The sequence below is a fragment of the Colletotrichum destructivum genome, chromosome 1 (genome assembly GCF_034447905.1).
Source record: "Colletotrichum destructivum chromosome 1, complete sequence".
Taxonomy (NCBI): Eukaryota; Fungi; Ascomycota; class Sordariomycetes; order Glomerellales; family Glomerellaceae; genus Colletotrichum; species Colletotrichum destructivum.
The window spans coordinates 4,038,579-4,061,500 of record NC_085896.1 but is presented as its reverse complement, the minus strand read 5'-3'; the positions used below and the strand labels follow the sequence as shown (position 1 = coordinate 4,061,500).

At 59.1% G+C, this 22,922-nt stretch overlaps 10 protein-coding genes across 10 annotated transcripts; 4 read left to right on the top strand and 6 right to left on the bottom strand.

Moving 5' to 3' along the window:
* Positions 1–35: 35 nt before the first annotated feature.
* Positions 36–823, bottom strand: CDEST_01216 (Putative Zinc finger, CHY-type). Its single transcript, XM_062917375.1, has 3 exons — positions 631–823; positions 531–574; positions 36–467 (listed from the first exon to the last, which is right to left on the bottom strand). The coding sequence occupies exons 1-3, from the start codon at positions 633–635 to the stop codon at positions 148–150; spliced, it is 369 nt and encodes a 122-aa protein (XP_062773426.1). The 5' UTR covers positions 636–823; the 3' UTR covers positions 36–147.
* A 331-nt stretch (positions 824–1,154) lies between these two features.
* Positions 1,155–3,620, top strand: CDEST_01215 (Putative helicase XPB/Ssl2, Helicase superfamily 1/2, ATP-binding domain-containing protein; the record flags this gene model as incomplete). The annotated part of the gene is made up of 1 exon (XM_062917374.1): positions 1,155–3,620. The coding sequence occupies one exon, from the start codon at positions 1,155–1,157 to the stop codon at positions 3,618–3,620; it is 2,466 nt and encodes an 821-aa protein (XP_062773425.1).
* An 829-nt stretch (positions 3,621–4,449) lies between these two features.
* Positions 4,450–5,219, bottom strand: CDEST_01214 (uncharacterized protein; the record flags this gene model as incomplete). The annotated part of the gene is made up of 1 exon (XM_062917373.1): positions 4,450–5,219. One exon carries the CDS (start codon positions 5,217–5,219, stop codon positions 4,602–4,604), a length of 618 nt encoding a protein of 205 aa, XP_062773424.1. The 3' UTR covers positions 4,450–4,601.
* A 2,127-nt stretch (positions 5,220–7,346) lies between these two features.
* Positions 7,347–11,704, top strand: CDEST_01213 (uncharacterized protein). Its single transcript, XM_062917372.1, has 3 exons — positions 7,347–8,272; positions 8,350–10,073; positions 10,128–11,704. Exons 1-3 carry the CDS (start codon positions 8,173–8,175, stop codon positions 11,070–11,072), a joined length of 2,769 nt encoding a protein of 922 aa, XP_062773423.1. The 5' UTR covers positions 7,347–8,172; the 3' UTR covers positions 11,073–11,704.
* A 1-nt stretch (position 11,705) lies between these two features.
* Positions 11,706–12,525, bottom strand: CDEST_01212 (Putative large ribosomal subunit protein bL19). Its single transcript, XM_062917371.1, has 2 exons — positions 12,277–12,525; positions 11,706–12,206 (listed from the first exon to the last, which is right to left on the bottom strand). The coding sequence occupies exons 1-2, from the start codon at positions 12,437–12,439 to the stop codon at positions 11,710–11,712; spliced, it is 660 nt and encodes a 219-aa protein (XP_062773422.1). The 5' UTR covers positions 12,440–12,525; the 3' UTR covers positions 11,706–11,709.
* A 162-nt stretch (positions 12,526–12,687) lies between these two features.
* CDEST_01211 (uncharacterized protein) lies at positions 12,688–14,193 on the top strand. The gene is made up of 2 exons (XM_062917370.1): positions 12,688–12,894; positions 12,969–14,193. The coding sequence occupies exons 1-2, from the start codon at positions 12,777–12,779 to the stop codon at positions 13,991–13,993; spliced, it is 1,143 nt and encodes a 380-aa protein (XP_062773421.1). The 5' UTR covers positions 12,688–12,776; the 3' UTR covers positions 13,994–14,193.
* A 1-nt stretch (position 14,194) lies between these two features.
* Positions 14,195–15,663, bottom strand: CDEST_01210 (Putative cysteine synthase/cystathionine beta-synthase, pyridoxal-phosphate attachment). The gene is made up of 2 exons (XM_062917369.1): positions 15,337–15,663; positions 14,195–15,212 (listed from the first exon to the last, which is right to left on the bottom strand). Exons 1-2 carry the CDS (start codon positions 15,452–15,454, stop codon positions 14,215–14,217), a joined length of 1,116 nt encoding a protein of 371 aa, XP_062773420.1. The 5' UTR covers positions 15,455–15,663; the 3' UTR covers positions 14,195–14,214.
* Positions 15,664–15,791: 128 nt separating this feature from the next.
* CDEST_01209 (Putative SH3 domain, Zinc finger, RING-type, Zinc finger, RING/FYVE/PHD-type) lies at positions 15,792–19,154 on the bottom strand. Its single transcript, XM_062917368.1, has 2 exons — positions 19,017–19,154; positions 15,792–18,880 (listed from the first exon to the last, which is right to left on the bottom strand). The coding sequence occupies exons 1-2, from the start codon at positions 19,065–19,067 to the stop codon at positions 16,085–16,087; spliced, it is 2,847 nt and encodes a 948-aa protein (XP_062773419.1). The 5' UTR covers positions 19,068–19,154; the 3' UTR covers positions 15,792–16,084.
* A 715-nt stretch (positions 19,155–19,869) lies between these two features.
* On the bottom strand, positions 19,870–21,104 carry CDEST_01208 (Putative enoyl-CoA hydratase/isomerase, ClpP/crotonase-like domain superfamily). The gene is made up of 2 exons (XM_062917367.1): positions 20,760–21,104; positions 19,870–20,690 (listed from the first exon to the last, which is right to left on the bottom strand). The coding sequence occupies exons 1-2, from the start codon at positions 20,893–20,895 to the stop codon at positions 19,960–19,962; spliced, it is 867 nt and encodes a 288-aa protein (XP_062773418.1). The 5' UTR covers positions 20,896–21,104; the 3' UTR covers positions 19,870–19,959.
* A 541-nt stretch (positions 21,105–21,645) lies between these two features.
* CDEST_01207 (Putative retrieval of early ER protein Rer1) lies at positions 21,646–22,838 on the top strand. The gene is made up of 3 exons (XM_062917366.1): positions 21,646–21,854; positions 21,915–22,332; positions 22,400–22,838. The coding sequence occupies exons 1-3, from the start codon at positions 21,786–21,788 to the stop codon at positions 22,483–22,485; spliced, it is 573 nt and encodes a 190-aa protein (XP_062773417.1). The 5' UTR covers positions 21,646–21,785; the 3' UTR covers positions 22,486–22,838.
* The last annotated feature ends 84 nt before the right edge of the window (positions 22,839–22,922 follow it).

Here is a 22,922-nt window from a genome sequence, read left to right as displayed (position 1 = left end):
AGAAGGTATATGACCAAATACCATTGTATTACCACCTTTAGACTTGGACGTCGCGGGGAATCTACAAAGACTGTGTCCTTGAAATCGCTTGCTGCCACACTCATGTTCGTAATCCAACCGCAAAAAGACACCCGCCAAAAAAAACATTTAACCGAGCTTGTCTGCGTCGTCGGTCGGGTCGAATATTGATCGCCCGGCAATCTGCCGGACACGCTCGTCCTTGATCATCCGGCTGTCCTTGCGTGCGTCCTCGCCCTCGACGGAGATGGCAGCCTTGGGCGTCTTGGCTTCGATGACGAAGTGGTTGTCGCAGTGTGGGCAGTACTCGTCAGACTCCTCGAACTCGGCTGCATCTTTGCGGAAGCACTTCTTGCACTTCTTGCAGGCGAAGACCATCTCGACGCTCTGCATCAGGGGGTGCTTCTCCTGCTCATGGTGACAATCGGCGCAGTCGAACCATTTTTTGCCTGCGGTACTTTCCGTTAGAGATGGGGCGCGCATTCAGCGAGCAAGCGATGGTCTCGACGTACAGCAGGGCGACCGGATCGCGACTTGGGCGTTGAGAATGTGCTTGCTGTGGTCGTCTGTCAGCTAGCTGTCGGTCTGGCCCTTGACATGAAAGCAGCTTACCACATGGTGATGCCCTGCGTGGTGTGGCGTGGGCGAAGTAAATGGGCAGACAACCAGGTTGGGTTGCTCGGATGGGGCTGGAGGGGATTGATTCCGTTGTCCAAGGCGGTCGGTCAACTCGAAATCAGGCAAAGAACATTTCTACGGTGCCTTATTGAAGAGTCGGCGATTGCTGATAAATTTTGGCGGGGTCTGGAATCGCTGTCCCAGTGCCTCCCTCCCGCTGCGCACCCCGCGAAGTCGCTGAATTTGAACTGTATCCCTGAGAGTGGACCCACTAAGCCGACTGCCAGTGACAAAAACTACTGCCCCTGTCACAAAGATGTACCTACCTACCTGCCTGCGAAACTTTAACACCGACTGCGCTATCTGCTTACCTATCCAAGGTACAGATACCTATCGTTACCTACCTAGGCATCTCAACGACCTGCAGCCGCCGCCGCCTGCACTACATCATTCGACTCTCCAAACCCCCCCGTCCACCGTTCAACTTCACCTCCCACCAAAGCCACACTCTTGCCACGATGCCACCGAAGCGGAAGGCTCAAGGGGCCGTTACCGGCAGCATCAAGGCAGGAAAGGGCTCCGTGGTGTCGACGCCAGGAGGAGCCACTCCGAGGAGCATCGCTAGCGACAATGAATCCTCGGTGGTGGATCCTGTGAGCGAGTCCGAAGATGAGAATCTCGAGAAGAACGTCGACAAGTTCTCGGTCGAGGCCTACCTCGACAGACCCAAGACGAACGATTCCATGTCGGGGCTCTTCAAGAAGAAGCGCGACTTCTCTTTCCTGGCGCTCAAGCCCGATTACCAGAACCGTCCGCTTTGGATCGACCCGGCCAAGGGACGCATCTTCCTCGAAAGTTTCAACCCGCTTGCCGAGCAGGCGCAAGACTTCCTCATCACCATCGCCGAGCCGATCTCTCGCCCGTCCTTCGTCCACGAATATGCGCTCACGACGCACAGCCTGTATGCTGCGGTCTCGGTGGGATTGTCGCCCCAGGACATCATCAACACACTCGACCGGTTCCTAAAGATGCCCTTGCCCGACAGCATTCGCAAATTCATCGAAGGTTGCACACAAAGCTTCGGCAAGGTGAAGCTGGTACTCAAGAACACCAAGTATTTCGTCGAGAGTACGGATCCCGTCATTCTGCAGAAGCTGCTGAAGGATCCCATCATCGGGCCGCTCCGGGTACACGGCACCGAGGAGATCACGACAACCGCCGCTCCGAAGCAGGGACCGTTGGTCATCCCAGGCACGGCAAACGCTGCGGGCGTCCGTCAGGCTGAAGAGCAGAAGGCCAAGGGCCGTGAGGGCGAGGTCAAGGAGGGCGAGGTGTACGCGGCGCTCAACGACGACGACGATGACGATCAGGAAATCACCCACGCTTTTGAAATCTCGGACGAGGCGGTCGAGACGGTCCAGAAGCGATGCCTGGAGCTGGAGTATCCGGTGCTGGAGGAGTACGATTTCAGAAGAGACGAGGCCAACCCGAACCTGGAAATCGACCTTCGCCCGGGTACCTTGATTCGGCCGTACCAAGAAAAGAGTCTGAGCAAGATGTTCGGTAACGGCCGAGCCAAGAGCGGTCTCATCGTCCTCCCTTGCGGTGCTGGAAAGACGCTAGTCGGCATCACGGCAGCTTGCACCGTCAAGAAGGGCGTGATCGTACTCTGCACCAGCTCGATGTCGGTCGTGCAATGGCGAAACGAGTTCCTCAAGTGGTCCAACATCAAGCCCGAGGATATCGAGGCCTTCACCTCCGACAACAAGGGCAGGATCTTCCCGGGTAACACCGGCATCATTGTGACCACGTACTCCATGGTTACCCAGACCAGGGAGCGGTCTCACGAAGCGAAGAAGATGATGGACTTCCTCCAGACTCGCGAGTGGGGCCTGATGCTTCTCGACGAAGTGCACGTCGTCCCTGCCAACATCTTCAGAAAGGTCACGTCATCGATCAAGACACACTCGAAGCTCGGCCTGACTGCCACGCTTCTACGTGAGGATGACAAGATTTCGGACCTGAACTTCCTCATCGGCCCCAAGCTGTACGAGGCCAACTGGATGGAGCTTTCCGAACAAGGCCACATCGCCAAGGTCCAGTGTGCAGAGGTCTGGTGCCCCATGACGACAGAGTTCTACGACGAGTACCTCAAGGCATCTGCGAGGAAGCGGGCGCTGCTGTACATCATGAACCCACGCAAGTTCCAGGCCGCCCAGTACCTCATCAACTACCACGAGTCACGCGGAGACAAGATCATTGTCTTCTCGGACAACGTCTACGCCCTGAAGACGTACGCCGAGAAGCTGGAGAAGGCATACATCTTCGGCGGCACGGGACAGGCGGAGCGCATGAACATTCTGCAGAACTTCCAGCACAACCCGCAAGTCAACACGCTGTTCCTGTCCAAGATTGGAGATACGTCTCTCGATCTTCCGGAGGCCACATGTCTCATCCAGATCTCGTCACATTACGGCTCCCGTCGTCAGGAGGCCCAGCGTCTCGGCCGCATTCTGCGAGCGAAGCGCAGAAACGACGAGGGCTTCAACGCCTTCTTCTACTCGCTGGTGTCCAAGGACACCCAAGAGATGTACTACTCGTCGAAGAGACAGGCCTTTTTGGTCGACCAGGGATATGCCTTCAAGGTCATCACGCAGCTGGCCAACATTGAAAAGACACCCGGTCTTGCCTACGCTGCAGCGAGCGAGAGACGAGAGCTCCTGCAAAAGGTCCTCATCGAGAACGAGGCTGGCGGCGAGGACGAAGTCATTGACGATCTGTTCCACAGCGGCACGATGGGTCGGGCGCCGCTCAGGGGCAAGAAGAAGGCCGCTGCCCGGAGAACGGCCGGTCTGCTGGGTGACCTGTCGGGCGGGCAGGACATGGCGTACATGGAGCAAAACAAGAGGGTCAAGCTCAAGAAGGCCAAGGGAGAGAGCAGTGCGTTCTTCAAGAAGATCCAGAGAGAGAAGGCCAAACGGTAGATTGCATAATGAGGATTCTAGGCGTTTTTTTTTTCTTTCCCACCGGAAACAATGGTGGCTTTGGGAAGCAAACGGCGAATTTGCTTGTAGTATAGATTACAACGTCATCGAGACTCGATTCTGGACGCGGCAGGAAGATCAGGTAGATCTGAATATGATGAACCGACACGCAAAAGACGGTTCGATCTCGCGTGCCATGCCTGCCTGGTCATCGTACCTATGACACAAGAAGAATTACCCTCCCGGCGCTGCCTCGACTGGAAATACACTTCAGAGTACTTCATGATGTGGCACAGCAAAAGTCAGGCGTGGATACGTACTGTCCTGCCGTCATCGTGAGGCGAGTGCTGCTTCGCGGGCCTACCAGGGCATCTGCTCGCTATGACACTGCGTTATCAGAGAGAATTCGGACGAGTTCCGTCGTCCGAAGCGTCTGCACCCGAGCTGCTTGCATTTCGGCCATTCGCACTGGCGAGAACACAGACTGCAGCGCCGCGACATGCCGGTATCCCCCCTTCATTTTTCTTACGATGCTCGTCCTCAATGCCTCCGCAGGTTATGGGCATGTCGTCTGGTTCTGAAGAGCGCCTTCCACAGGGCTATAACGCTTGGACTCCTTGGTCTCCCGTCCTCTGGTTGATACCTAGGGATGTCGAGCATGTGGAGCCGGGTGGCGGAACCACGTCGAATTCCTGCCCAGACGGACGTCCGGGAGCTTCGCGTGCCACAATCAGCAACGGGCGCCTCACCCCCTCCCACATTAACGTTCGTCTCGTAAAACGAGATTGGACTGCCAGGTATTTGCTATTTGTCGTGAGCCACCGTTTCGGGGGGGGGGGGGGGGGGGCGACAGACGGCGCGCCGGTTGCGGATGAATTGGAGGCCTCACCCCTTGCCGCGGTTCCTAGACGGCAACAAGGGGGGGTTGAGGGAAGTGTACATAGTATGTAGTTGCACCACCTAGACGATTCGGTTTGGCATCTATCCCCTGGGCTGTCGCCGGTCAGCCAGTTGAGGGACTGACCCTTTCACGTGGACCGGACTGGCGAATTGCCCACAAGCAGAGCACATGGTCTTGGCAGATGGCGGGTTGACTCGGGTGGCTGCAGTTGCTCTCTCCAGCGTATCTGGGCTGTGTCTGTCGCCCGTTGAGAGAGGGAGGGCTTGGCGTCCAGGTTTGGAGATGAGCGTCGGTGTGCTCTGTGACGGCACGGATACCATCTCACAACTCGCATGCATGGGTTCGCTAAGACGGGACAACTGACGGGGCAGGGGAAGGGGACTAGGTAAGTGTGTCCTGCCGGTTGACTCGTCTTCGACGACCTGGCGGTGAAGAACCAGCAAGAAGGACGATAGGGGGCTGCCGTGTCGTCGAGGTGGTGAGATTGAGAAGTGACGGGCTTTTCGTTGGCGGCTGTTTGGCGATGTTTCTCGGGATCCCAGCGAGATGCATGGTGGCCGAGGTCTGGACCCGGCCGGTATGGCGGACGGAAGAAGCGACCGGCAGTCCGCGGGGCGGCCGGGGTTGTGATTGGCGGCGGCAAAGGGCGATGGTTCGCAGTTTGTTGTTGGCGGCGGCGGTCGGCGGTGGCATGGCATGGCATTTGCCTTTTCCAACGGTTTCTTATCGGGGAAGCAAACCCTTTGGGCGTCGTTTGTTACATTCTTCGGCGTCTGTCCGGTGAACGTTGCCCTTCCTGGGCATCGACAGGAAAAGGAGAATACCGGGGATTTCGGGTCGCCCAGAGGCCGCTGGCTGGTGAGCGGGTGAACAATAAAAACCTACACTTTCACCCAAGTGAAATGATGCTTGGCCTACCGTTCTAAACACTGGAGCTTACTTTGGTTGCCAGACATATCTGGCCGATCAGCGAGATCGCAGGGAGTCGAGTGCCACACTGCAGCAGCCTGTCCGTCCGTTCTGCACGGCCAAACACGTCATAGTGTGCCAGCGCATCTCTCACATACACACACCCTTCCCGGATCTCTTGGTCTTTTCCTTGGGATGGTGTCGTGCCTGACTGAGCATGTCCGCCGTTCCTAAGCATCAGCCACCACGGCATGTGAACGCACGCAGGACGGAGTGATGTCAGAATCCAAAGCATGCTCTTAATGCCGCCTCGCCAGCGACAAGACACCGGCTTCTGCCCCCCTCTCCCCCTGACGTGCGCAGCATGACTCTCAGAGGTCACAATACCATGGTCGAATAATGCCTCTTGACCCCTATCCATTGAAACGGCATGGCGACCAGAGAGATCGTCCGGGCTGTGCTGAAGCCTAAAGGGACCCCGTTCGCGCTGTAAGAGATATGTTGCGTCTAAAAGGGCGTCAATGGGCACCGTGAGGATGAAGGATCTGCCCCCGAGGATCCATCCATGGTCAGGTACGCAGCCAACGCCGCACCGACCCGGGTCTCTCCTGAGCCCTGTACGGAACACGTTGGATGCAGATGCAGTCTGATCACCTCTTTTCGCTCACATCACCTTTCACTGTGTACGGCACATCATCGAGGTTGATCGCATCACCGCCGGGGAACCCCCTGCGACAGCAGCAGCAGCAGCAGCAGCAGCACTACCACCACCACCACCACCACTACAGCATCTCGAAAACCTTCCGGAACGATCATCAATCATCTGCGCACATCATTCATGTGCCGTCATCAGGTTGCGACGGCCAGCGAGTGACACGCGCCCGCTCCCGTCGGAAGACCCGACCCGACCCTCGACGGCGGGAGGAGAAAAGAAAAGAAGAAAAAAAAGCGATTCCCCATGGGGACACGACATGAAACTGCCTTCGTTCACGACACAACGGTCTCAGTCCCGCTGTGCGATGTAAGGTGGCACTTGGCCCTTAGCTCGTCGTGCTAATGGTCCCTCGGGGTGGGATTGGGTGCGACCCGTGAGATCTGTTTCGAGGCGTGCCACATCCAAGACACAAGCCAGGACAGAAACCACCCTACAAATCCCCTAAAAACCTCCCCGACCAAGCTGGCGGAGTCGCTGATGCCAAGCAACTTTAATTCCGTGGGGTGGGTCACCACATGTCGGCCTCCCATCCAAGCAGAAGCATTCCCTCGCCCAAAGAAGCAACACCCCCCATCTGCATGTTGTACAGATACACATAGTACGGATAGATGCTGTGGAGCGCACTCGACGGTGAATGGCGAATCTCGAATGGCGAGTGTCGAAAGCACAATGAGGTGCTGACCTAAGGCCCACCGCTCTCACCGAGTACGGAGTCGGCCCCCCTTACCGAAGATGCGTTCTTTTCCTTTGCCTTTTTCCCTTTCCCATGTTCCGTTCTCGGTGGGGCGAACAACTGCTGCCAGACAAAGCTTAGCTTGTGTTGCCCCCCTCCCAAAGGTACACACACAGTACCCAAGGAAAGGGGGAAGTTGCTAGGTTGCAAGACGGCAGACCTGACGCGACGGGACGGATAGAAGTCCCCAATTCCACGGCAGGGATGCGTGTGGATGTGGCTGTGGATGCGGGATGCTGCTGGATGCGCCGCGACTGGATTGCCGCAGTGGATTGACAGGCCGGCCGCCAGACAGAACGAGGATGGTTCAGTTCAACACAGCATCTCAGAGTGGTCACTCCACACCAGAATCGCCCCGAGACGCCCGCACGCCGATGGAACGGGCTTTTCCTCCCTGGGGAGGTATCTAATCAAAAGGGAGACAGGGAAGGGGAGAGGGAAAAAAAATAACAGCGAGGGAAAATTGGACTCGCCTCGTCGCACCGCCCGCGCATCTAAAATTCGAGCTCTTCCCAGCTCTTCCCCAGCTCCTGTTATTGTTGACATTATCGTTGCCATCCTTCGTCGTTGCTGTCGATTGGCAGTTGGGCTCCCCTCAGCTTCTTCTCCCACCCGGAAGCCAAGAGCGACAGGGCAGGCAGGCAGGGCATCCAGTGGCCGCCCCCTGGCCATCGGCATCGGCATCTGCAAGCTGCTGCATCAGCGACACTTGCAGCACCACCCGCTCCATCTCTTCTTTCTTTCTTCCTTCCTCTCCAGATAGTGAAATTCACTTCACAGCCTGTGCAAGTGAATTTCACTCGTCCGATCCCATCTCGACCCTTCCTCACCCCTCCTGCTTCTTTTCCTCCTCCCGAGTATTTTAACCGCCAAGAACCCTTTCTCACTTTTTTGTGTTACCATTCCCCCTGCTGCAAAACACACAGACGACTGCAGCTAATACCACGCTAACTACACGCGGTCACTGTGTTCCCCCCCCCTCCTACAAACCCGTCCAAGTCCCGCCGTACCGACTGATCGTCATGAAATCCAGCTTAGCCGTCATCTAATCCTTCCACAAGGACGGTTAGACCAGAAAGCTTCACAGCCACAGAGTGCCAAGACCTGGCCCATTCACTTTCCTCACGCAAACCTACGGCACCATTCTTCTCTTACACCACATCGCCGCCCCCCCCCCCCTTTCGGGCTGATGTTTCAACTGGTTTGTCGTTAAAGCGGAGGACAACTGCCTTCCACTTCACTCGCCTTCACTCATCCACATCATCGCCTTCACCACCGTCGCGATCTGGGTGAAATGCTCCAAGACACGCGCGGCTGGCTGCTCGCCCAGCTCCGGGCAGCCAAGCCCTCTTTTATATCCAAGAAGCCGCACTTCAACTTCATCTCGGCTCACTGTAAGTCGCCGTCCCAACTACGACCCGTCGCGTCCCACCCTGCGCACAACGCTAATCCGCACCGCGCCCGACATCAGACTTTTGGATTTGCGGCCTCACTATGCTGGGCTCAATCCTGATTTATGCCTCCGCTGGCGGCCAGATGCCCTACATCGACGCTCTCTTCTTCGCCAGTGGCGCCAACACCCAGGCCGGCCTCAACACCATTGACGTCAACCTGCTGAACACGTTTCAGCAAATATGCCTGTATTTTTTCACCATGACGTCTAACCCCATCACCATTCACTCCTCGGTCGTCTTCCTGCGGCTGTACTGGTTCGAAAAGCGATTCCAGGGCGTCGTCCGCGAAGCTCGTCAACGGAGGAACACCATGTCCAAGTCCAAGTCCAGGGCGAGGGACGAGTTGAGCCAGGCCGAGAGAGGCCGTCTGAGCGTGCGCAATATCAAGGTCATGCACACGAATGGCCACCGCTCCAGGATGACCAACGATGGCATCCTGCTCGACATGAAGGAGGGCGAGGACGGTCGCATATCGCCGGGGAGCAACGGCTTCGTTCCCATCACCATCACGCCGGCACAGCACTCTCCCAGAGACCAGACGCCGGACAGCGCCTCGGAGCACAACGAAAACGACGCCCATAGTACGGATGTGTCGCAAGGTAGGATCACCTTTGCTCAGCATGTCTTCCGAAGCGACGGGACGGAACCGGAAGTCAAGCTCCCGCCGCCTCATTCTCCTGCCCACTTGGCCATCCTCGAGCGCCAACGAAACGGTCCTGAGGAGACACTGCGCATCCCGAACCCCCGGGATGCCGAGAGGGGCATGAAGCCCAAGCGGGTTGAGGACGACGCTGCCCCAGAGCCCGAGGACGAAAGGAGTAACAGCGTTCCGCATACCAATGCTGCGACTGGCGGAGCGAATGACTTGCCGGATGCCATCGGCGGCAATGGAGGCCGACGGCAGACAATTAAAATCGCCGAGCCTGAACGTCCGAGGGAGCCCGAAAGGAGCGTCAAGGACGAGATTGCGGAGGAGGCCGAGGTGATTGGTAGAACAATCTTCCCTTTCGCACTGCGCAAGCCCAGGCTCTTTCAAAAGGACGACAAGAAGACCCACGAAGACGGCGACGGCGCCCCCGAAAATCCCATCGCCAGGGTCAGGAGCCGTACCTTTGATACCATCAGGACCGCATTGACCCGCGATAAAGTCGAGGACATGCCGTACCTGAGTTTCACGCCCACGATGGGCCGCAACTCCGCCTTCCCTGGCTTGACGCTGGAGCAACGCGAGGAACTGGGAGGTATCGAATACCGGTCTCTGAGGACACTCGCCGTGATCCTGCTGTGCTACTTCTGGGGATTCTCAATCTTCGCCATCACTTGCTTCCTCCCGTGGATCTACACCAGCTCCAACGCCAAGTACGCCAGCATTGTCGAGTCGGCCGGCGTCAGCAAGGCTTGGTGGGGGATATTCACGGCGAACTCGGCGTTCAACGACCTGGGTCTCACCCTTACGCCCGACAGCATGAACTCATTCAACGACGCGTCGTTCATCCTGATGATCATGTCCTTCTTGATCATCATCGGCAACACCGGCTTTCCCATCATGCTCCGCGTCGTCATCTGGATATTGTCCAAAATTGTGCCAAAGCGTACCGGGCTGTGGGAGGAACTACGCTTCCTCCTGGACCATCCCCGTCGCTGTTTTACTCTGTTGTTCCCAGCAGGTGCTACCTGGTGGCTCTTTATCATTCTCATCGGTCTGAACGTGCTCGACCTGCTGTTCTTCGTCTTGCTGGATGTAAGTATCGCACCTAGGCTGCGGTTTATTGACCTGTACTGATACCACGCCCAGCTGAACGATAATGCCGTGAGCCACCTACCGGTGCACGTCCGCATCGTGGACGGCATCTTTCAGGCCGCGTCCACCAGAACGGCGGGTTTCTCGGTTGTCAACATTTCGCTGCTGCACCCTGCCGTGCAGGTTTCGTACATGATCATGATGTACATTTCAGTCTTTCCGATTGCCATCTCGATCCGTCGCACCAACGTGTACGAAGAGAAGTCTCTCGGCGTGTACCACAGCCCCGACGAAGACATGGAAGGTACCAACGAGAACAGCGCCTGGTCTTACGTCGGCACCCATTTGCGGCGCCAGCTGTCGTTCGATTTGTGGTATGTTTTCTTGGGCCTCTTCATCCTGGCCATCACGGAAGGCCACCGGATCCAGAAGAATGACTTCGACGTTTACTCCGTCCTTTTCGAGATCGTGAGTGCATACGGCACGGTTGGACTCAGTCTGGGGTACCCCAACGTCAACGCCTCGCTCTGCTCGCAATTCACCACCGGGGGCAAACTGATCATAATTGCGATGCAAATTCGCGGACGACACCGTGGTTTGCCTTACGGCCTCGATCGTGCGGTTCTCTTGCCTAGCGAGTCTCGATTCGAGAAAGAGGCCGAAGAGGCGCAGCCAGTCCTGGTCCGATCTGCCACTGCCGCGTCGACTGGAACAGCACTCAGCGCGACTCGATCCAATTTGCGGTCGAGAAGAATGAGCACAAACAGGGGTCAAGGAAATCTCATCACCCAGTTCCTTCACCCAGGACCCATGATTCCTCACGAGGACAGCCTGACGAACCTGTCAAGACGAAGCAGGTCGTTTGGCACCGATGACCATTCTCAGATGGGCAACAACATGAGACGGCGCAACACCGAGCCGGTGGAGGACGACACCACGTCTAGCGACAGTGAGACGGCGGCGCCTCCCCGGAGGGTCTTCACCACGCCGGCACGCTAGAAGTTGCCGCAATGGACGGCCGCGGAACGGCCGGTCCCGGAGGAACAAAGAGACGGAGACATTGGACGGAGTTTGGGATGCTAGCGGGAAAAGGAGTTATCGGATCAAAATCTTTTTTATTCTCTGGCGCGGCGGCTAGTTGGTTTTTGTAAACCCAGGATGGGCTAGACGGCTCAGGCTACATACTTCTCGACGTTGGCGTTGCACACTTCCTGGACATTCTTAGGACACCGTACACTTTATGACGAATCATGAACTTTTACTATGCGCTGAACTCCGTGTACCGTGAACTGACGGCGGGTTCGGCCTGAACCCCCCCCCCCCCCCCCCCCCTTCCCCTGAAAACGCCGGCGAAACCGGGGGGGGGAGGCGGTTATATCGGCCGATCTCAGCAGCGGGATAAGACGCGTTGTTCATTCGGCCCAAGAGCGATGCTGATAGATAATGGAACGGGTAACCCGGAATGTGAAAGATAATGTGTTCATGTACAAGGCTCTACAAGGCCGATATTGTACAACTCGCCCATTTTCTACTCGTACAACGTCCTGACGACCCAACCCCTTTTTCACCAGAAGTGACGCCCTCCCCACCTCGCACCCCTTTCGTTTCCAAAAGCAATTCGCGTCTCCCCCCAACTCTAAAACCTCGTACCGACCTGCTTGCCCCTGTTGCGCATGCCGTACCTCTCCTTCTTCCAAGCAAAGACGAGGTGGTCGACGCTGCCCATGTCGTGCTTGGGCTTGCGCAGGTACGTCAGGCGGGCGCGGCGCGCGCGCTTGGGCCGGCGCCAGACGATGTCGATGCCGATGACGGTGGGCGAGTAGATCTTGTACCACATCTCGATGCCGACCTTCATGAGCTGCCCGCGAAGCAGGATAGCCGTGTCGACGCCGCGGCGGCGGATCGACATGCACACGCCCGAGAAGGGCTCGCCTGACTTTGTCGTGACCATGAGCACGTCTCCGACCTTGGCGGCATCCGGGCGCGCCGGGTCGAAGAGCCGCGTGCGTGCGCCCGTCGCGTCGAGGGTGCTGCGCTGCTGGGCATCGAGGGCCGGGAGGGGGTTCTTGTGCGTGTGGCGGACTGAAGGGAGTGGTGGGTAGACTGCGAAGGTGGGCTTGTCGTGGGGACCGACTGTGAACCGTGCCTGTTAGCTTCGGAGGGGAACGGAAGACATCGTCGGAGGGGTCGTGTAGGAGCTCACAGTAGGAGGGCTTGGTCAAGGGTGTGGAGGGCGAGGGTCTTGACGCCGGGGGCTCGGCGGCGGGAGCGGTGGCCATGGATCGGGTCAGAAGCCTCTGGTGCCGCGTCTGGCGGAGGGCCGTCTTGAGGCAGCCGATCGGCCTCCGGAGACAGGTGGCGTTCATCTTTGGCTGTATGGTCGTGGGGGACAGACGGCTGCTACGCAATCTTGTCGTCGGGCGAGAGGGTGAGAGAGAGAGAGCTATGCAGGTGTCGAGATCGAAAAGTCGAAGTTCGAGGTGCGAATTGCGCGTTGTGATTGGCTCGGTACATCAATGATGCGGAGCCGCCGGCCGGGCGAGGGTGCGATCCAAAATTTTGGCAGTGCACCCTGCAGCAGGTCATTCACGAATAGCTCCCCCCCCCCCTCCCTCCCTCCCTCCCTCTGCCGATTGCTGCCGAAGACGACGGTCGAGGAAACTTCCAACCACTCGACGACAGAAACACAAAGTGATTGCAAACATGTCGAGGACATTGATGGGTAGGACCCTGAGGGGTGCCAAGGCGTCGTCGGTATGGGAGCAACAGGCGTGCATCACCCAGCAGCAGCGGAGCTTCAGCCAGACGCCGTCTCGTCAGAGTACGTCTCGTGATATATGTCGGGGTCTTTCAGCAGTGAAAAGGAAGGGGGAAAAGACTGACATGGCGCTTTAGATCCCCAAGTCATCTTCGACAAGACGACGTCGCCCGGCCTCGGCCCGATTCTCGAAGAGATCCAGTCCAACATCATCCTCCCCTACCACCTCCCCATCCACCAGCGCAAGCGCGTCTTCTCCGAGAAGCTCAAGCACCGCCTCAAGAGCGACCCCGTATACCTCGAGATCGACGGCCTCGAGCACCGCTTCTCCTACATCAACAAGGAGACGCTGCCGCCCTCGCGCGAGCTCACCTGGAAGGCCCTGCGGGCCATGCAGACGCCTCAGGACTGGAACAACTTTGCGCGGCTGCTGTCGGGCATGCGCAACGCTGGCCGCCGCTACAGCCAGGCCGACTACGCCAAGATGATCCGCATCGCCGGCGCGCAAGGCCAGATCTACACCATCATCGACGCTGCGCGGCAGGTACGCAAGACGGGCCTGCGGCTCGACAACTCGGAAAAGGTCAACACGGTGCTGCACTTTGTGCAGATGCGCGCCGTGGAGAGCGGCTGGGACAAGGAAATCACGGAGCAGGCGCTGCGGTGGACCGAGATGGTGCTCGAGATGCTTGAGGACCCTAACCACGCGCTCAGCGACCAGAAGGGCAAGAGCTGGTCCGTGCAGTCCGGGCGTGCAAGAGACCCGCAGATCCTGGGCGCGGCGCTGCACCTCTCGGCGGCGCTGGCTGTCAAGCACAATGGTGGCAAGGACATTGACGGCAAGGTCGCAAAGTACGCGACGAAGGTCGCCGAGCGATGGCCCGCCTCCAAGGGCCTGCTGAAGCTGCGTCAGGTGGGTGTGTACGAGGACGACGAGAATGGCTTGGCGTACCTGGCGAAGAGCCGGACGCAGTACCTCTCGTGTGCGAGCCCGATCCTGCACGGCCTGTTCATGGCCAGCCGCGTGGTTGAGCAGCCGTTGGCCGAGAAGTTGCGCGCGATCTCGAAGACGCTCGCTGCCGAGGTCAAGGTTGCGGTGGAGTGGCAGACCGCCCCTGCCGAGCGCGGCCTCAACACCTACAAGGCCTTGTTCCAGAATTAACAGATGTCTTTTGGTTTTTGTCAAAGAGAAAGACAAGGTGGCTGCCATCATGTATAAGACAGCGGAGAGAAGCACAGGGGCGGAAAGAAAAAGGGGATCAGACAGGGCCCTAGAAAGGGGGCTATGTACAGTTGATATGTAAGATTATCTATGTATACAAGCATCAAGACATACACACACCTACACCCACACACAACACCCACGACGACCGATCCCGCACACTACGGCAGGACGATGTACTTTTCCAAATGCTTGGGTATCGCGCCCAGGAGCTTCTTCTCAGCGAGCCACTTGCGGGAGAACAGCCTGTCGGCGTAGCGGTAGGCGCCGTCGCACAGGATGGTGACGACGGTGTTGCCCTTGCCGAGCTTCTCGGCGACCTCCTTGGCGGCGACGACGTTGAGGGCCGAGCTGGCGCCAAGGTACAGGCCTTCCTCGTCGAGGCAGCGGTAGACCATCTCGATGCTCTTCTCGTCGGCGATGGTCAGCGAGCCGTCGACGAGGCCGATGTCGGGCTTGAGGTTGTCCGTGATGCGGCCCTGGCCGATGCCCTCGGTGATGCTGGACCCCGTGCGCTCGACGAGCTTGCCGCCGGACGAGACGTACGAGTGCAGCACGCTGCCGGGCGGGTCGGCGAGGAACGACTTGACGCGGCCGCCGCTGACGTCCTTGAGGTACCGCGTGATGCCGGCGAGCGTGCCCGCGGTGCCCGTGGCGCAGGTGAAGGCGTCGATGCCGCCGCGCGTCTGCTCCCAGATCTCGGGTCCCGTGGTCTCGATGTGGGCGCGGCGGTTGGCCGTGTTGTCGAACTGGTTCGTCCAGACGGCGTTGTCGAGCCTCTCGGCGTGGCGCCGCGCCTGGTGGTTGTAGTTCTCGGGGTTCTCGAACGCGACGGCGGGCACGGGGTAGACCTCGGCGCCCAGCAGCCGCAGCAGGTCGATCTTGCCCTGGGACTGCGTGTTGGGCATGTAGATGACGAGCTTGTATCCCTTGGAGCGGCACACGTGCGCGAGGCCGATGCCCGTGTTGCCGGCGGTGCCCTCGACGACGGTGCCGCCAGGCTTGAGGAGCCCGCGCTCCTCGGCGTCCTTGACGACGTAGAGCGCCGCGCGGTCTTTAACCGAGCCGCCCGGGTTCATGAACTCGGCCTTGCCGAGGACCTCGCAGCCCGTCTCGGCCGAGAGGCGGTTGAGGCGGATGAGGGGGGTGTTGCCGATGGCTGCAAATTGAGGGACAACCACGTCAGCGATGCGGTTCTCGGGGGTTTTCTCCCACGAGATTGGGGAAAGGGGGTGAAGACAGTGAGGAAGTACAATGCGGGAGGAGGGGTTGAGCACACTTACCGCCGGTGAGGCCCTTGACGACGCCCTGCGCGCGGGAGAGGGTGAGGGAGTATGCGCTGGGCGGGTCGATGGCGCGGGCGGCCGTCGTCGCGAAGCGGCGCACGCCGATGCGGTTCATGATCGCTGGACTTTCTTTTTCCTAAGCTCGATCAGGGGTTCCTTTTTGTTTTGTGACAAGCCGATTCGTGGTCCTCGCCGTGGGCGTGTTTCGGGGCAATGTGGAAGTCGGGAGGGATCAAGTTTGGCGGAGAGAGAGGTTCACGACACGGGCGTTGCAGAAACGGGCCTCCGGCATTCGGCTTTCTCAGCTGCTGAAAGAAGAACAAACCCCCCCCCCAAAGCCTATGGTGGGGTTTGCGTCTTCAATTGGGTTCAGCCCGTCACCATAAGAATCACGTCAGAGCCGCTAGCGGCCGGCTGTGGGTGGGGTCGTTACACGGATTACGGAGCGGGACCGGCAATCGGGAGCCAGTGCGACGGCCGTGCCGCGCATAGGGGTCCGTCTGGTCATTGTGCCAATGGGCTCAGTTACTTCAATCTAACCTTGCTTTAGATCCCTTCTAGAGGTCTGCAGTTGGTCCCAGTTGTTTCAATGGTTGTACCTAGCCACCCACTCGCCTGGAAACGGAAGAGAATAACGTGTCATCCCATTATGCATGCCGCCGTTTCATTCATCACGGCCACACCCAGAATTACCAACAAAAAACAGCATTCTTCATGTCTATCATGACCCTGCGCCATGCCCAATTCACTTGTGATCATCCAGTCGTCTCACGTACGGCGACGGAAACAGCCCCTTGGCGCCCATGTAGACCCCAAAGAACCAGTCCCCATTAACATCCTCAATCTCCCGGATCTCCGCGCCCCTGGGAAACAAGAGCTCGTCTTCGGCCTTGGGATACCAGGCCCACGTAGCGCTCGCTCGGATTCCTCCGCCGCCGTCAGGCGGGAACCCCGGCGCAAGGCCGTCGACCGTCGGCGCATCGGCCGCAACGTCCCTGGTGACGAAGCGTTCGCGCTTCTGTCCGCCTTCGTACCACCACCATTTCTGCGGCGCCTGCTCGTCGCTGCCCTCCGCCGCGGTGATACGTAGGTTGCGCCCGCCCACGAGGTCGGACAGGATGTGCCGCAGCTGCCCGCCAGGCCCGTCGCGGAAGCCAATGACGATCATGCGGTGTCCGTTGAGGCACCGGCGCCAACCTGCATGCCCGTTCTCAGGACTGATCTGGTCGCGTGCTTCGAGGTTGGCGTAGCAGTTTGTGCAAACGTCGTAGTCGCCCGGCTGGGTGTCCGGCTCGATGGAGCTGGTGCAGGTGAAGCAGTGGTATCGGCTATGGCTGGGAGCGATGGGGTCCTGGCAGACGTCGCAGCGGGTCGTGAAGGTGAGCGGCTTGAACGGGCCGATGCTGTGGATGTTGGGTCCCGTCAGGACCGCGGCCGCGTAAGGCGGCCGAGGCGATCTGGGGCTCGCGGGCGGCGTGTGTGACGGCTGGGGCTGATAGGTCAGGGGCAGGAGAGGGTGGGTGCATGACCGCCCCTGGTTCACGCAGCTGTTGCAGAATCCCCAGTCGCCAAAGTTGCAGACGTCGCAGCGCCAGAAGCACTCGTTTGCCCAGGTCAGACATCGCGCGCAGAAGTTGCCGCTTTCCAGCCTCTTTATCGGGTCCTCCGTCGTAAGCGTCCGTCTGCCCTCCGCGCCGCCAGGGATGATCTTGGGCTGGAGATACCGGTTTGCCGTCAGCATGTGAGGCCTCGGGATGTCTTCTTTGGCCGCGTGCCGAGCCTTCTCCCACTTGGCCCAGGCGCCGTATCCGAAGCCGAACCAGTGCAGGCAGCCCTTGCCCGACCTGTAGCACTCGAGGCAAATGTTCCAGTTGCCGCTGGCACAGATGTTGCAGTTGTAGTGAAGCTCGTACTCGATGTGCTGCTTCGCGCAACGGGCGCACGTAATCGATGGTTCGGGGTAAAGCTGTGATCGTGTCCGTTGGTGCCCGGGGGTGGTTGGACTGCTCATGCCCAGACCCAGCCCAACAGGGCCCGACGTGGCCTGGCCGATGATGGACAAGTCCGCCGGTCGGTTCGGTCGTTGCATGCGAGGCGATAGCGGCTCCATGGGAGGAGACGGCGCGAAGTTGGCCGACACCAGCGCCGACGGGTTCGTCACCCGGCTGGCGAAGGCGAGGTCGCGTGGCGGCGGCGCGGTTGTCGGAGACTGCGTCGTAGTGGGCACCGAGGGCGTGCTGGAACTTCGAGTTTCGGTGAAGACGGTCCTCGGGGCGGATGCTTCGCCAAATTGTGGCCGCGTCGTCGACAAGTCCGTCTGCGAGCGCGTCGTCACCCGAGTTTCGGATTGCGTTGCTTCTGGCAGAGGCGTCGTTGCACTACGGCCGCCGCTCGAGGTCCGCCTCCTTCTTCGCCTCTCCTCCGGTCGCACTTCGAGATGCAGGGCGCTCTGGGAGAGCGGTGGGCGGCTGCGGTCTTCGGGGAAGCCGCTCGCGCTGGTTGACCTCGAATGCGGCCGTTGCCTGCTGGTTGGTCTGCTGATATCCGATGCACCAGACCGTATCTCATGCACTCGGTCAGGAGAGGATCTGGACTGCCCGCTCGCGTTGTTCCTCCTCGCCGCCGCCGCCGCCTCGGCCCTCGTGCGCTCCCGTTGCCTTCGTCGGTAGGCCTCTGTGATCTTGCGGCTCAACTCATCGTTCCGACTCAGGTCGATATTGTCAAGGTCCAGCCCGTCCAACAGTCCCTCCTCCTGGATTTGCCTGGCAAAGTCTTCAATCTCCCTCTCAATGTCGCGCTCGCTCAAGTCGCCCGAGCTGATCAGAGATCTCAGGGATGATTGGTGCTCGATTTGTCGGCGCCTCGTGTCGGATGACTCGTCGGAACGGTGCCTCGACTCGCTCCTCCGTCGCCTCCTGTGCTCGCTCGATCTCGCATCCGGCTGCGGCTGCGGCTGCAGCTGATCCGCGCTGGATCGCCCTTCGTTGGCCCGGGGCCTTCGGCTACCCTCGTGCCTGGGGCCGTGGCGGCCGTCCCGACTGTGGTCTCGGCTTCGGCGTGCTCTGCCATCAGCGGAGCTGCTGTCCTCCCTGCGTCGTCCATGTCGAGGGGCCAGGGAAGAAGATTCTACACCGGCTTCCCTGAGGCTCAGATCTCGCACATCTTCCAGCAACCTCCTCTCCGCGTCGTCGGCTCGTCTCTCCTCCAGGGTCCTCTCGGGGAGTCTCAGCTCAGGCAGCACTTGGTCGCCTGGTCTGTACTTCTTGCCCATCTCCTCCACGTCCGTCTCCGATCTCCTCCTGTCTGGGTTCGCCGCGACCAGCATGTCGAGGAGGGTTGCGACGGTGGCATTGTGCCTCGTGTCGCGCACCGACGCACGGCATGACGGGCAGGTGAAGACGTTGGCGCCAGGTGCGGGCGGGGTCGGAGAGTTCTCGGCCTGGTTCGCCTGGAACGAGAACCAGTCCTTCAAGCATGCGCCGCAGTAGGTGTGCAAGCAGTCGAGAAGCGTCAAAGGCTGGTAGAGGAGTTCGGTGCAGATCTGCGAGGGAGTGTTCGGTCAGCGCATAACGATACCCGGCCAGAGCTTTCCTCCCCGGGCCAAAAAGTGCCCCTCCCCTCCTCCACTTAGGGAGGCGGGCGCTACGGGCGCTGGATCGGACGGGCGGGCGACTTACAGAGCACGTCAGCTCCCTCTCGAGATCGAGTCCTGGCTTTGAGGAATCCATGCAGGAACTGTCGCTCCGCGCGATCCCAAAAATGCCGGGCACGAAGGAGAAATCATGAGAAGAGTTGCGCAGGACGGTCGAGTGAGAGGCGGGGGGAACATGCCCGTATTAAGACGAGGACTGGCGGGCGGCTTGGAGTGGCGGGGCTTCAAGGGCTAGGCGCGCCCGTGGCCGCTGCAGCAAAAGGCCAAAGGCGCATTTACAGGCTTGATACAGGCTGGGAACTGGTCGGGAGCCGCGCCCTACTGGATGTGACGGCAGCCCAACCCCACGTTCGTTCCCCGTCCGCCGCCAATCCCTAACCCCTGCTTTTAAGGGCTCCTGAGTCCTGAGGGAGCACCTCACATCCCATCTCTCCTCGCGGGACCAATAGTGCAGCTCCCTCTACTGCATCTTGGGACGGGCAGTCCCCTGTAAGCCCCTCGAAATACGAACTCAATGCCCACCGAATCGGGACATGTTCAGAGGGCATGTGCCTCCGGCGGCCAGCGAGCCTGCGGGAAGTTGGAATACAGCAAGGGTTTGGGCGGTCAGGCCTATCTCTTTAACGGATATGCACCCCAAATGGGCGCACACACGCGTGCATGCATTACGAGAGATGCTCAAAAATAAGTCATCCGTCATGCTGCAACCCATCACCTGCAAAGACGGCAACTGGGCAAAGACAGAGAGAGAGAGGGAGAGAGAGAGGGAGCCAAGAACACTAACACCACTCGGCAGGGAGCTGACTGTGCTCTTGCGTCGTCTTGTGCACGCCGGGTTGGTTGGTTGGTTGATGGGTCTTCCCAAGACACCACCATTCGCTTAGAAGGCTGCTGGTCGCACAACATGTTCGTCTTGCTCAGAATCAGACACTTTGCATTTATTTTACATTCCGGGGGTCAGGCTACACTTAGGAGTGAGTCCACTCGGCCTTCTTCTTCTCGGCAAATGCCTTCATGCCCACCTTTTGGTCGTTGCTGCCAAACAGGCTGTGGAACACTCTCCGCTCAAACTCGACGCCGTCACGCAGGGGCAGGTCTTGGCTCTTGTTCACAACCTCCTTGCATGCGTTGATGGCCACCCTCGAGTACCCGGCAATCGTCTCGGCCGTCTTGAGCGTCTCCTCCATGAGAACCTCGTACGACGGGTACGCCTTGGCCGCAAGGCCCCACTTCTCGGCGTCAGCTCCGGTGAAGGACTTGCCCGTCAGGATCAGCTCCATCGCCTTGGACTTTCCAATGGCCCGGGTCAGGCGCTGGCTGCCTCCGGCCCCGGGGATGGTGCCGAGTTTGATCTCGGGCTGGCCAAAGTTGGCCGTCTCGGTGCAGTAGAGAATGTCGCACATCATCGACAGCTCGCAGCCGCCGCCAAGGGCGTGGCCTGAGACGGCGGCGATGATGGGCTTCTTGACTTCGGTGGTGAGAAGAGACCAAGACTCGATAAAGGACTTGGTGTAGGCCTCGGAAAAGGTGAGCGGAGCCATCTCCTTGATGTCGGCACCGGCGGCGAAAGCCTTCTGGGAGCCCGTGAGGATGATGACAGAAGTGTCGTCGGACTGGTTGAATGCCCTCAGCGCATCATTGAGCTCGTGGATGAGCGGCGTGCAGAGGGCGTTCAGAGCCTTGGGGCGGTTTAACGTCACTAAAGTGGACCACGGTCAGAGTCGTGAAGAGGTGTGGTGAGCGTGAGCATCGCCGCGAGGACACTTACCCTGCCCAACACCGGGCTTCGGCTGAGAAACCTGAATGTACTCGTAAGACTTGCTGGCGAACCCGCGCGCAAGTCTGGGCAGTGTCGGGGCCTGCAATCGCGAAGCGACTGGCCGGAGGTATCTGAGAGAGTTCATGATGACGGAGCCCGGGTCGCGGCTTAGAGGGAGAGGGAGGTCAAGACGAGGATGCGATGATCAAAGAAAGCAATTGAATTGGCGACTGGGTCAACAGAGAACTGCCTCAACTGGGAAGATATCTCGGGTTGCACACACTGGTATATCGAAGACTGGTCAAAAGGTGAGTTGTGATTGATGTAATGCACAGGTCAAGGTCAAGGTCAAGCTCCAGCCTCTAGGGATGATAGCTGGAAAGCGTCGGCTCTCGAATGCCGAGGATACAGTCGGCCGGGCCTTGCACACTGTGGATGCTCTTCTCTTCCCCCGCGTCACAGGCTTGTTGCTCTGGAGCAGTGGGATCCCTGGCTTACCTACCCTACCTAGGTAGGCATGTAGGTAGGTAGGTAGGTACCTTAGGGGCCTGTTTTAGCAGATGCGGCCTCAGCGGGTCCAAGCTTGCGCCGGCTGGCTGACAGTCAAATGTGCCCGAGCTGCGCCACAGGGGGGTTCATCCTGGGCCACCGAAGGGGTCCAATCACTGAGCAGTGCAATCCAATCGCTGGAGCACTCCGATCGCTCAGGTGGCCGGCTAAGTTTCGGGCAAAACAGCAGACGAGACGCGCCAAATGGGAGGGAGACAGGGGACAGGTTGTGGTTTGGACGGATAGGTAGCAAATCAAGCAAGCCTTACGTGGCTGAACCCATTTCCAGAGATCCCGTCTGCCCGTCAACCCAAAAATTCGTCCGGACAGATCGCGACAGCACCGGCCTCTTCCCACAGCATTCCCCTCCCCATCTCCGCTTTGCACCCATCCCCTCCCCCCTGGGTTGACAACTGCGTATCCTGTTCACCAGCCGCCTCAACAACAAGACACCCCAGAGTCTCGTCCGTGCTACTATCGCCCAAGATGGACTCCATCGAGCCGGAACAGACGGCCTTCTCCTCGGTCACGGCGCACACCTCGAAGCTGCAAAGGGTTCGGCTGCCTTGAAAGCGCGCGATACTGGAACACTCGCCCATGCTAACACCGTCGCAGCAATACCAGGCGCTCCTCGACCAGTCAACGCCCTTCGTTCTCTACAGATGGATCAGCACCGGCTTCTTCCTCCTCACCTTCTTCGCCCGCATCTTTGTGGCGCAAGGCTGGTACATTGTCGCATACGCTCTCGGCATCTACCTCCTCAACCTGTTCCTGGCCTTCCTGCAGCCCAAGTTCGACCCCTCCAACGAGGCGCTGGACAATGAGATGGAGGATGGTGGTGTCGGCATTCTCCCCACCAAGCAGGACGAGGAGTTCCGCCCCTTCATCCGCCGCCTCCCCGAATTCAAGTTCTGGTACTGGGCCACCCGCGCCATCCTCATTGCCTTCTTCTGCAGTTGGTGGGAGATCTTCAACGTGCCCGTCTTCTGGCCCGTCCTGGTCATGTACTGGTTCATCCTCTTCTTCCTGACGAGTACGTCTTCCAGAACCCGCTCCTCCCTGCTTCGGCGTTCTTGGCGCAAGCTGACTCCCTCTCCCAGTGCGCAAGCAGATCCAGCACATGATCAAGTACCGCTACGTGCCCTTCACCTTCGGCAAGAAGAACTACGCCAAGAACAGCTCCTAGAGGAGCACGCAACCTAACGACGCGACGGAATGAGGCTGGGATTACGAGACAGGCGGTCTTTGTCACGCCGCTGCAAAGGCGAGGACAAGTTTGTAAGTCTAGGCACGAAGAAGTATAGACAGTATGCGAGTATGAAACACATATTTTGACGAAGTCTGGACGGTGACGATGGGACAGGGGGGGCTTCGCTGTATGTATAGAAAGGAATGGCGCGAAGGGTTGTATGAGTGAGTGAGTGAGTGCCTGGATGGCTGTGACGCGCGAACCAGGTTCCTACACAGGGGCGCATCAGCAGGCGGCGCTCCTGCACAACCGGGAGCAATTGCCCCGTTGATGAGTGACGGTTTTGCTTTGAAGCCAATCATCTCATACTATGAATTGTAATAGAGAGGACAATATTGTTCTATGCTTCTCCATCCACTTTATCATCGGTTTTA